General features: G+C 41.4%; 1 protein-coding gene across 3 annotated transcripts in view; it reads right to left on the reverse strand.

The window, feature by feature from the left end:
* Window positions 1-13,239, reverse strand: part of LOC132832302 (genetic suppressor element 1-like) — a 289,494-nt gene that overhangs the window by 100,772 nt on the left and 175,483 nt on the right. For all 3 annotated transcript variants that reach the window (XM_060850188.1, XM_060850189.1, XM_060850187.1), the window contains one exon: window positions 5,041-5,259. In XM_060850188.1, coding sequence (XP_060706171.1) covers window positions 5,041-5,259 — 219 coding nt within the window. The remainder of the gene's footprint in view (window positions 1-5,040; window positions 5,260-13,239) is intronic.

Genomic DNA, 13,239 nt, shown 5'->3' on the forward strand with positions numbered 1-13,239 from the left:
TGAGACTGAGATGCAGATAATGATTTATGTGACAATTTCTAGGAAATTTATATGCTCTCACACATGAGCCGACTTACAGTGAGACATAGTACATTTGAATAAATGCACTATGTTTTTATGCTTTCAACAATGGCGCATAACACATCTCTGTGTCAGCTACAATTACAGGACTAGGATGAAAAATGACCTCTTGCTGATTGATTACACTATTAAAAGAAAGGGAGTCACTCGATAAGTTTTACAGTGAATTGCTGAAACGCAAGAGCTGCACAATCACAGATTCTGGCAAATTCATTTATGGCTTGTAACGGTTAGATGTGATTGCCTAGTGAGAATGTAATTTTGGGAAATTCATAACAAGTTACTTATAAATCTGTTTGCTAAGACCGGTATAAAACAATGTTTCAGCGCAGAAGCTGGAAAGTGACCTAACTTTGGTAAATGGAGATACAGAACAAGGCAGTTAAATATATAAGCTGCCTGAGCTCTTTGTGAATTCTTAAAGACTCTTATTTAAAGCAGGATTTGACCACCTGTTGTAGTTATGCTGTAGTTCATATTTATAACAACTATTACAAGAAATGCCCTCAGTACACACACATGGTTTATAATGTGTGCATTTAAGATTTAAATGATCTCCTGCTGCAGTTAGAAAACCAAAGTGGTATTTAATAACAAACATGGGGAGGAAAATCCCATGACTATCTGAAAGCCTAAAGGAAGAGTGATAGACTGGGAATCAGCTTTAAATTGTTGTGTGTTATTCTATATTACCACCATTCTTAGCTGCATGTTTTCTACAAATGTGCTCTACATACCCTGTCCAGAATGCAATTAGTCTTTGGTTATCCTCTGTATGCAGATTATCTGAATCCTAAATGCATTTAATTGCTACCCATCTGCTCTTTACATTCATGTCTGTACTTCTGATTTTTGTTTATACAAGATGCAATTCCTATTAGCTCAAACTGGTAAAGCTTGCTTCTAAATTGTGTCTTCAAGCTATTTTGTGCATTGGAATATTGATTTTCAGTGAACTATCAGATACTCATGACAATTACCATATGGCCAATTGTTATCTAAGCAGTGGTGTTATAGAAAGGTGCTGAACTCCAACGGTGGGGGCAGGGGGAGGAGTAAGGAGCACACTTTTGACCAAGGGGAGAGAGGAAAATCAAACAATTTTCATTTGTGCTAATGGAAGTGTGCAAAAACTGTCAGCATTTATCCATTTCCAGGGACAAGCATCAAAGTGTTGTCGCAGTCTGTGAAATGCATTGAGGGAACTGCCATGTAGTTGCCGCACTAGACGTCTGGGAGTATGGCAACTACATTAGTCTTACACCAATTTGACTACAATAATGCAGATTTTAGGTGCATGGAATTATAAGATTCTAGATGAGAGTGGTGCTGGAAAAGCACAGCAGTTCAGGCAGCATCCGAGGAGTAGGAAAATCGACGTTTCGGGCAAAAGCCCTTCATCCTGATGAAGGGCTTTTGCCTGAAACGTCGATTTTCCTGCTCCTCGGATGTTACCTGAACTGCTGTGCTTTTCCAGCATCACTCTAATCTAGAATCTGGTTTCCAGCATCTGCAGTCCTTGTTTTTACAACATGGAATTATAGGACAATGCAGACAATTTGATCGGGGAGGGGCAATAATTACTGTAAGTAAAGCAGTCACGTGACAAACCAGAAGTCCCCCGTGTAAGTCGTGCAAGAGTTGGCCCCTTTGTTATCTGTCACGTCCAGCAGTATAAAGAATTTAAAAGGGTCACACATACAAATAAATCACTCCATTGCATTTCAAATAAATGAGAAGAAATGTTGGTGGGGAGGTGGGTGGACATGGGGAGCAACGTAAAATGAGTAAATTTGAAGACTTGTAAAAATCAGATTTCTTTTCAGAGCATTGGTAGAATACAATGTGCAAGGGACTGAAAATAAAGATGGTTAAAGTAAATGATAACCCATATTTATTTACACAGTTCACATGCATCACTTTAGTGGGCCTCAGTGGGAGTTTAAAAGTTCCGGCAAGTGTATGTTTAATGCATCATGCACATTACAAAGGAGCTCGTGCAATGACAACAGTACCACTAAGTGCAGTTCCTCCAACAACAATATTTCTTGGCTCTCTTTGCTTTCGAGATGTGATGACCTGATACCAGATATCTCACTGTTGGCAGCCAAGAAAAGTATCTCCATCTGATTAGATCCATCTTATTAACTCATTACTGAACAATTTGCTAGAAACAATCTCCTCTCAATTCATGTACCTTCTTCAAAGCTCTATTGATTTAACTCTGAAAAATAAGGCCCCAAGATGTGTATCTTACAATCATGGTGTCATCAAGTGCATTGTGTAAACATGTGCTTAACATTATACAACGTACGTAACCAGTCCCAAATGTATGCCAATATAGAGACTAAATTTACAGCACAATGTGGGGTAAATTTCAGGGCTTTAACAGCAACATAACATTTTTAATTAATACATCAGACCCAAAATATCAGATGATTTAAGAATGGAAATCAGTGAAAGAAACTTTACTGATCCACTCATATTTATCGGAAGTTTTTGGTGGTGCAATGTAGTGTCTCTACCGGCCAGAAATTCCTGGTTCAAGTCTCATTTGAGGGGTTGATGGCCAAGAAGGTATATCTATACTGAGGCAAAAAAACTTGTGCCTACTTGTAGGTCCTCAGACAAATGCCAATGCCAGGCAGTAAAAGCACATGAAGGAAACAAAATTGGAGACCATAAGACATAGGAGCACACATTAGGCCATTCAATCCATCGAGTCTGCTCTGCCATTCAATCATGGCTGATAAGTTTCTCAACCCCATTCTCCTGCTTGATCCCCTTGAAGATCAAGAACCTAGCTATCTCAGTTTTGAATATACTCAATGACCTGGCCTCCACTGTCTTGTGACAATGAATTCCATAGATTCACTTCTTCTTCTCTGGCTGAAGAAGTTTCTCCTTATCTCCGTTCTAAAAGTCTTCCCTTTACTCAAACACTGTGTCCTCGGGTCCTAGTCTCTCCAAGCAATGGAAACATCTTCCCTACATCTACTCTGTCCAGGCCATTCAGTGTTCTGTATGTTTCAATTGGATTCCACCCACCTCCCCTTCACTCCTGGCACCAATCTCGTGAACGTCCTCTGAACACATTCCAGGGCCAGTACATGGGGTCCAAACTGCACACAATACTCCATATATGGTCTGACTAGAACCTTATAGCATCTCAGAAGAGTACCCCTGCTTTTATGTTCAAGTCCTCTCAAAATAAATGCCATCATTGGATTTGCCTTCCTAACTACTCACTCAACCTGCAAGTTTACCTTTGAGAGAATCCTGAACTAGAAGTCCCAAGTCTCTTTGCACTTCAAATTTCTGAGTTTCCTCCCCATTTAGAAAATAGCCCATGCCTCTATTCTTCCTACCAAAGTGCATGACCTCACTTTCCCACATTGTACTCCATCTGCCACTTCTTTGCCCACTCTTCTAACCTGTCCAAATCCTTCTGCAGCCTCCCTGCCTCCTCAATGCTACCTGTCCCTCTACTTATTTTTATACCATCTGAAAATGTAGCCAGAATGCCCTCAGTTCCTTCGTCTAGATCGTTAATGTATAAAGTGAAAAGTTGTGGTCCCAACACTGAACCTTGTGGAACACTACTTGTCACTGGCTGCCATCCTGAGAAGGTCCCTTTTATTTCCACTCTCTGATTTCTACCAGATAGCTAAGCTTCTAACCATACTAGCACCTTGCCTCAAACACCGTGGGCCCGTACCTTATTTAATAGCCTCCTGTGCAGCATGTTGTCAAAGACCTTCTTGAAGTCCAGGTAGATAAAATCCATTGGCTCTCTATGGTTAAACCTGCTCATTACCTCCTCAATGAATTCTAACAGATTTGTCAGGCATGACCTCCCCCTTTATGCAACCATGCTGACTTTGCCCTATTTTACCATACGCCACCACTATTCATAGCTCTGGACAATATAGTTGCCACAGCAACTTGAACACTTTGGAGAGCCAGTTGGCTCAGTTGGCAGGAGAGCCAGTCTGAATCAGATCAGTGCCAATTACAAAGGGTTCACTCTGCTGGGGTGCACTAAGTTCCTATATTCTTGTTCTCCTCATGGTATCACAGACTCTACTCAGTTTATTTCATATCCTCAGGGTTCAGGGAAATGTAACTTTGCTGGAAATGGCCACCCGATGCAATTTCTATAGTAACAGGAACTAAATGGTCTTGGAACCATAGAAAAGTAGAGAAAAAGGCCATTCAGTCCATCATGTCTGGCAGTGAAATTACTGATGGTGCAGGATTGTACATCTAGGAATGTTTCACGTGCTTGAAATAAATATTCATTCTGTCACAACTACTGATCACTTTCCAATTATTAAAACTCCTCTGACATAAGTCGTCATTGTCCTACTACATTCTTCTGTCAAATTAGGTTTCAGGAATGTGTAAGTACATGTATCGTGTGTCCGAAATCAAGCCCCAGCTCTTAACCATCTCAACCTGTCTTCCTCCTCTTCTTTCTGAAAGCCCTAGGTCTTCTCTTCGCTCAGCACAACTTCTCTGTGGTAACACTCAGTGTTAATGCTCCATCTCTCAGTATTCTCCACAAGCTCATCTTGCATTTCTCTGAACCCCCCAGCCACCTCGTTTAAGATCACTTTGATATCCTTCTTTGGTCCAACGCTTGTCGATATTCTATGCAATGCCTCAAATTCCACCTTACCTACTCTGCAACTGAAAACCTTAAACATGCTTTGGTCATCTTGGAATTTGACTGCTCTTACCGCACTCTTTCTAACCTCCCGTCCAAATCTCTGCTGTCTGATTCATTCACAGAATGGTATGCAAATGTGCACCTGTCCTTTTTGGGTGACATCAAAGACGTACAGTGCAGTAAGTGCAGGGAACTCAGATCGGTCCCATGGATGTACATTTTCACCTGTATGTGAATTGATGCTGGTGAGAGATTTTGACAGATAGCTAATTCTTACTGAACAATACCTCTTGGGTCTTCTGCTTGTTTGGCCAGTTTTCTCAGGGCTGCAGCAAAGCTGGCTGTATGAACTCCTCGAGCACTTGGGGTCCCATGAGATGAATGACTCCCATTTGTAACAGCTGGTCCGTTCAGAGAGGAAGGAGTTAGGGGGTTCACAGTTGCTGTTGTCCTCTGTGTTGCCGAGATCATGCTGAGTGACGATGACTTTGGCTCATGGCTCATGCCTGAAGGTAGAGACAATTGTAACATTAGATTCTAAGAAAACATTCACGAAACTTCTTGCTGTACATTTAACAGGAACCCTACCCTTCTCTTTGTCTTGAAGTATTGATAAAGAGGGAAAGTCTCTAAACTGCAGCACTGGTCTCAAGTTTAAACTTTGCAGTAGTGTCGACCCAGTTTTAACAATGTTCTGTTTTACAGCAGCTTCATGCTAATCATGTTTAAGCAGGCTCAGGAAATCCTTCGAGCACTTACAGAGCTGGAACAGCTGATTAGCAGACAAAGGACACGCTTCATGCCTCACTCCTTTAATCACCTTATGGCTTACTGTATATAGCCAGCGCTGAGTCACATGACAACTCAAGGCTGCAATAATCCTTAGGTTTTCTGAAGTCTTTTTAAACTGACACCAATATGTTATTCTTACACAATTGAAGATATATTGTTATTTTTAAACTTTATCCTATTCTTTGAAAATGTAACAGGGATCAGATTTGCCCTTGCCACTTGGGTTCACTCAATCCTTTCACTGAAATCCATTTTGGAATAAAAAGCTTCCAATTCTCATTCCAAGCCAGGGAAATTCAGAAAGGTTTGAGAAGTCAGCATTTTACAACTGCTCCGAGTTAAACACACTCAAATCAAAGCAATCTTTAGAATATTGCGTGCAATTCTGGTCTCTTTCCTATCAGAAGGACTAGATTACTTACAGTGTGGAATCAGGCCCTTCGGCCCAACAAGTCCATACCAACCTGCCGAAGCGCAACGCACCCAGACCCATTCCCCTACATTTACCACTTCACCTTACACTACGGGCAATTTGGCAAGGCTAATTCATCTAACCTGCACATTTTTGGATTGTGGGAGGAAACTGGAGCACCCGGAGGAAACCCACACAGATACAGGGAGAATGTGCAAACTCCACACAGAGAGTCGCCTGAGGTGGGAATTGAACGCGGGTCTCTGGCGCTGTGAGGCAGCAGTGCTAACCACTGTACCACCGTGCCACCCTTAAAGGATGTTGTGAAACTTGAAAAGGTTCAGAAAAGATTTACAAGGATGTTGCCAGGGTTGGAGGATTTGAGCTATAGGGAGAGGGTGATTAGGCTGGGGCTGTTTCCCCTGGACCGTCAGAGGCTGAGGGGTGACCTTATAGAGGTTTATAAAATCATGAGGTGCATGGATAGGGTAAATAGACAAGGTCTTTTCCCAGGGTTGGGGGAGTTCAGAACTAGAGGGTATAGGTAAAGTGTGAGAGGGGAAACGATATAAAAGAGACCTAAGGGGCAACTTTTTCATGTAGAGGGTGTGAGTGTATGGAATGAGCTGACAGAGGAAGTGGTGGAGGCTGGTACAATTACAGCATTTAAAAAAAGCATCTGGATGGGTATATGAATAGGAAGGGTTTGGAGGGATATGGGCTGGGTGCTGGCAGGTGGGACTAGATTGGGTTGGGATATCTGGTCAGCATGGACTGGTTGGACCGAAGGGTCTGTTTCCATGGTGTACATCTCTATGACTAAAATTAATGATGAGATTGTTTTTTTAACTGAGTTTTTTTTGAAAAAGGTAGAAGTTTTCTCTTCACGTTCACCTCAGATCATAGTTCTCCAGCTGAAACAGTATGCAACCTGTTTACACACTTCTGTAGGTTGAGATGTCTTTACCCCCCAATTTTCATAACCCAGCCCAAACCATGTAGTTAATTTTCCTGGATTACCATCTTCCATGGTAAAACAGTATCCATGCAGCTAATCTCTTTTCAGTATACAGTATTCAAACTGGTAAACCTGTCCACAGCACTTATATTTTAAACAAAGTCACTAGGCCTTAAATTTAACGAAATGATTCAATCCCATGTCAGACAGCTCTTGCCAGAGTTTGAATGCCAAAGTTGTAAATCTCTCCAGTTACATAAAATCTTCTGTTTGGATGACTATGTCCACATTATAAATGAAAAATGCTGAGCTAAACTTCTATTACTGAAATTTTACACTCTTGCCAGTGGTGGCACCACATCACTACATCGAGCAGGAAGGTGTACAGTATTTGCAAGCTCTCTCTTACAATTATGTCTATTCTTTATATGAGACATATGTATGTGTAGCTCCAGTAACAGTGAAGGAACCAGAATATATGTCCAAGTCAGGTTGTTAGATGACTTGGATGTGGGTCCTCTTTTTTCCCATGCATGTTTTTTTTTCCCTTTACTGTTCTAATGTGGTGCTTCCCAAACCTTCTCTCACCATGAACCCCCCCAATACTGAGGTATGAAAATTGTGCTGACCCCTCTGAGTGTGCGCACTGCAGGCTTGCTGTGAGAGTTACAGTCTGTTAGAGTGGGATCACGGCCTGAATTGAGCTCCTTGGTGGTCACTGCTGCCTCAGACCTTTGTTGAGTCAGGAAATGGGTTCCTCATCTCAAAATACCCAGCCTTTAACCTACATTTGTAGCCACAATATTTTCAAGGCTGGTCCAGTTCAGTGTCTGGCCAATCTGATTCATAAGAATGCTAAAAGTGGAGAAATCAATGATAATGTCAATCAACGCCAAAAGGAGCTGGATAAGTTCTCTCTTATGGAGATACTAACAAATGCTATTAGTCTGCATTTATTATCCACTTGTCAGCTCAAGTCTGAATGTTGTCTGGTCTGTCGTATAGAGACATAGACTGCTTCAGTATCTAAGTATCTTAAGTATCTGGTGCTGAACATTGTGCAATTGTCAGCTAATGTCCCCACCTCTGACCCTATGATGGAGGAAAGATCATTGATAAAACAGTTAAGTGTGGTTGGGCTGAGGTCACTGCCCTAATGAACCCCTGTGGTGATGTCCTAGGGCTGTGGTTGACCTTCTAATTGAACTGCTCCAGTCCTGTGAGATTAGTATTCTCACAATGATTGATAGGTGGAAAATTCCAGAATATTGACCCAGCCAATCATACCTCTCTGTCAGTCAGTTAAATATTTGTCTGCAGAATTTACACGAGAGTAGGATGATGGCTTTAATCTCTGCCAGCAGGAAGCTGGTCATTTTGCCCAGAAATATTTCACAAGCACCCTTTCGAGAGAGATTTATCACATCTATTATTTGATTTGCTTACAGCAATTTTCATAAGTGCAGATAATTACTTGTGAACATTCTATAAAACAAAACCTGTGTTTTACAGCAACTGTATGAGAACAAGAGATCATTATAATCAATTAAATAAAACTAGGGTTAGACTATGAAGTAAAATCAGGAAGCACTTCTTTCTGCACAAGACGCTGTGTAAATCTAGAGCTCCCTCCTTCTGTAAGTGCAGTACTTTTGAGCTTCCTCTATCTCCAATTCTGGTCTCCTTCCTATCGGAAGGATGTTGTGAAACTTGAAAGGGTTCAGAAAATATCTACAGGGATGTTGCCAGGGTTGGAGGATTTGAGCTACAGGGAGAGGCTGAATAGGCTGTGGTTGTTTTCTGTGGAGTGTCAGAGGCTGAGGGGTGATTTTGTAGAGGTTTATAAAGTCATGCGAGGCATGGATAGGGCAAAGTCTTTTCCCTGGGGTGGGGGGAGTCCAGAACTAGAGAGCATAGGTTTTGGGTGAGAGGGGAATGATATAGAAGAGACAGAAGGGCAATTTTTTCATGCAGACAGTGGTATGTGTATGGAATGAGCTGCCAGAGGAAGTGGTGGAGGCTAGTATAATTGTAACATTTAAAAGGCATCTGGATGGGTATATCAATAGAAAGGGTATGGAGGGATATGGGCCAGTGCTGGCAGGTGGGATTAGATTGGGTTGGGATATCTGGTCGGCATGGATGGGTTGGACTGAAGGGTCTGTTTCTTTGCTGTACATCTCTATGACTGTTCCTGTCCCTGGTAGGACCTGAAAATTCAGCTGTTTCAACCTGGTATTCCCTCCAAAGAAGTGCCAGACCCACTGATTGTTTCCAGCAGTGCCTGTTTTATCTGTTCTGGTTTTGTTGAATCAAGGGTTAAATTTTATTGGAGGACACCAAGGTAAACATCCCTGCATTTATATTCAGAATCCTAAATGGGCTTTATTTTCATCTTTGTATAAAATTGCTACAATATTAGAGCTGTTATGCAAATATCACAGCATCAGAGGTCACACGAACACAGCGAAGTACAATGCGCAAAGATATTTATTCAGTCTCATTCAAAGGATAGTACCTTTTTTGTGGCACCTTCTCAGTGCTGCATCAGACATGCCAGACAGGAGATTCTGCATGAATCTCTGAAGTAGGGCGAGACCCTACAAGCTTCTGTCTCAATGCTGATGGTGCAAACATTCAGCCAAACTCCGCCATTTAGGTTTGAATTTTCAGGGTGACCCTTGAGGCAGGGGTGGGTCCTGATAATAGTGGCACAGACCGACTTGTCTCCTTCCAGGTGTCATCTCAGAAACCGTAGCATACCAATGCATTTCCAGATCACTGATGCCTGTTTGCACAATACTTTCACCTCATGACAAACCTGGTCTCGCACTGAAAAAAGGCATGGACATGGTTGACGTCCCTGAGCATCACTGATTGTGCCCATATTACCATCAAGGCCCCCGGTGAGCAATCAATGAAATACTTTGAACGTTAATGGTTTTTACTCCTTCAGTGCTGAACTGAATAACAATGATAACAAGAGCTTCCTCCAAGTGTGCATTCATTTTCCTGGCATTTTCCACAATCTCTTTGTCATCCATCAATCAATGTTACACAAATGGATCCTTGGAGACAAGGGATATCCCCAGAAGAGATGGATAATCACACCCAGACAGAAGAACAGTTAGGTCCACTAGTCTGTTGTTTGTAAATTTGTTTAAAACACATTGGTTATTGTGAACCTTTTTGCCACTGCGAATCTTATCTGTGGTTTTGAAAAATGGAATTAATTATTTTTTTGAGTGCCAGTGCACACCGTAGGTATATTGCATAGCGTTTTGCAAAAGGCATGATTGCAACTTTCTCTGGGAACGGAGAAACTTCACTGAACAGCCAATGCCACCTGCTCATTAGAACATTCATTGAGAAGGCGTCTGGGTAATTCTGGTGTTTGGAATGGTTAGACACACCTTCCCGGAAGGGACTTGGCCAGTGTGGTGCTCTCAATACTCTCCATAACACGGTTTCCCAGAAAGTTGCTGATCTTTAGGATGGTGAGGCCTGTGCAAGAGAACAAGTCATTGTGGGAGGAACAGGAAGTGAGAAAGAAGGATGAAGAGGAGACAGTGGAAAATAACACTGGCTAAAGCTCCAGCACCATCACCTTGGAAAAGAACCTCTTTCCTCACCTTCATGGTATCTAACATTACATCTAGAGTGACACCAATGAAGTGAAAGGCAACCCTTACTTTTGGGACTGATTTTCGCTCTCCTGTAACATCTTGTTTCGCTCTAGTGCAGTGCTAGATTTTGGCACAATCGTTATAACTTGCCCACAGGACAATGTGCAGCCTTAGTAATGATTGTCAATCCTCCTTTCCCATCCGACTGGCTCAAAGTGAACAGGAAACCTGTTTCCATATCAATGAATACCTGATCTGCCAAAAAAAAAGTCTGCTTTCTGCCTCTGTGGCAGAAATTCAGCTCTTCATTGTGAAATTCCTTTCCAAACAAGTTTTAGGGTGTTTGCAATTCTGAGGACTTTCCTGTAGGAGATAGAGACAAAATTGGGGGTTGGAAGGGACTATGATGGGCTGTTGTTCTGAATGTTGTTGCACGTAGGGGAAGGCACCGCTGGAAGAGATCAGACTGGCAAGATGACATTAGCTATCAGAATTCCTACTAGTTTCTTTTGGCATCATCGTCCAACATTTGTATTCTGTTAACATTTATGAATGAAGTAGCAACAAGATGGTTAGATAGTCTGTGTGTTGTGATAATCAGTGATAAGTATTGACCAGGACAATGCAGAGCAAATTCTCTGCTCTTCTGCAACTTGATGTCATAGCTTTTTGACATGAAGCAAAACAGGACCTTGATTTAATCTCTCAACTCAGAGCTCCAGCAGTACACTGCTCCCTCTATGCTGCACTTCAATGAGACTTGAACCCTGAACTGATGATTCCCAGGTGATTGTACTACCAACTTAACGACAGTCACCAGATACAGCCCTGAGATATGATCCACCAACACGCAGCAATGTTTGCTTTCTGCAAGCCAATTTGAGTATATTCCATAGGTCCATTATAACATAACTGATTCATAGTCTTCTCAGTTGCTCACGAAGATTAAAAGGTCTGGGCTAGCTGGGCAAAACAATTGATATTCTAATGTCTATTTCAGATAACTTACAGAACCCTGAACAGCGAGGCAAAACAAAGTAATATGAGTACTGGGTTTCATACTATAGGAGAGTTGAAAAATCCTGTAAAACACTGTTCGCATGCAGCAACCGGATAGTGTTTAATGTATGTGTTTGATATGTGGTTTCCCAGAACTTATCAAGTTAAGGTTACTCCTACCATCTGTGGGGGATTTTGAAGAAGGAAATGCAGTTTGTCACAAACGGCCAGTTTGTGCATTTCTAACTGTGGAAGAAATCTATTACTCGGAAAAATGATTGTGGCCAGCCACCTTAACAAATCGGGAACAGCTTTGTGAATAGCGCCTCCATTTACTGCTGATACTGTCTAATCCTGTTAAAAGGCATCTTTGAATAAGATATATTTCTTCTTTGGCTTGACCTACGTCATATGGTGTGGCATGTTTGCACTCTCCCATTATTGTACAAGTTGAAATGGTATGAAAGCACCCGTTGTGTTATCATGATCAAATAGGTGTTATTTAAAGCAGCACATACACACTTTAATTCAATGAACCTGATTGATAATTACACTATTTGAAAGATCTATATTTCAAAGCAGTGAGAAAGTCATCAATAATTCATACAAGCAATATAACACTTCATACCCAGCAGCATTTGCAGTGGTGCCAGAATTTATTTGAAAGATGCACTTAATGTTCTACCAGAAGTATGGAATGGAAAGATAAATTGAAACAAAAAGGCTTTGTAATTCAGCTGCGCCTAGAATTTTGATGTATTACAATTTCTCACATCCCAATACAGTGACTTTCTCCATGCTGTCCTTTCTACGGGCAGTTCTAGACAACATGTAACTTGAAGGTAACGTGAAGCACGCTTTCACATTTAGAGAACATCCAACTTGTAGCTACACAGTGCAAACTGAGTTGGTTACCTCAGGTGTAAACAAGACACTTGGAGGAAGGAGTGGGGGAGTAAGGCCACATTGATATTTGTTTCATTAAATAAACAATCTAGTGAGAAGTGAGAAATCTTACAAAATAAAGGCCCAATTGAGAAGACTTGAGATGGCACATAATAGTATATTTGTAGAAGGACCAAGTGGCCATAGTGGCCTTACTGCAGCAACTACTAAAATGAAACATAACTTATTATTTGAAATATCTTTTGCTTGCTAACTCATGTTTGAAAGTTGGCTTGTTCTAATACAGTTTTAAAAAGTGGAATCTTGCCCAATGGTTTGCTTCTTGTTATGACCATGAGAATTCAAATTTTATGAAAAGTTTTGGGTCATAGGAATTGTAACATCAGTTTTGGCCTCCTTACTTCAGGAGCATCTTTGCTAATTTACATTTGAAGCAGTTAAGAAAAGGTTCACTGAACTGATTCATGGGATGAAGGGGCTGTCTTTTCAGGAAGGGTCGAATAAGTTGGGCCCATGTTCATTAAATGTTCAAGAATTAGAGGTGACCTTATTGAAACATGTAAGATTCTGACAGAGACTGAAAGGCATGTTGCTGCTTCAAGACAACATTTTAAAATAGGTGTCTCCCATTTAAAACTGAGATGTGGAGGGATTTATTCTCTCAGGGGGTTGTTTAGTCTTTGGCTTTCTCTTCCCCAGGGAGCAGTGGAGGATGGGTCATATTCAAGGATGAGAGTTTTGATCTGTATAGGTATTCAAGGTTATGTGAAAGATGTGGCTGTGAGTGAGGGTT

The sequence above is a fragment of the Hemiscyllium ocellatum genome, chromosome 34 (assembly GCF_020745735.1).
Source record: "Hemiscyllium ocellatum isolate sHemOce1 chromosome 34, sHemOce1.pat.X.cur, whole genome shotgun sequence".
Classification (NCBI taxonomy): Eukaryota; Metazoa; Chordata; class Chondrichthyes; order Orectolobiformes; family Hemiscylliidae; genus Hemiscyllium; species Hemiscyllium ocellatum.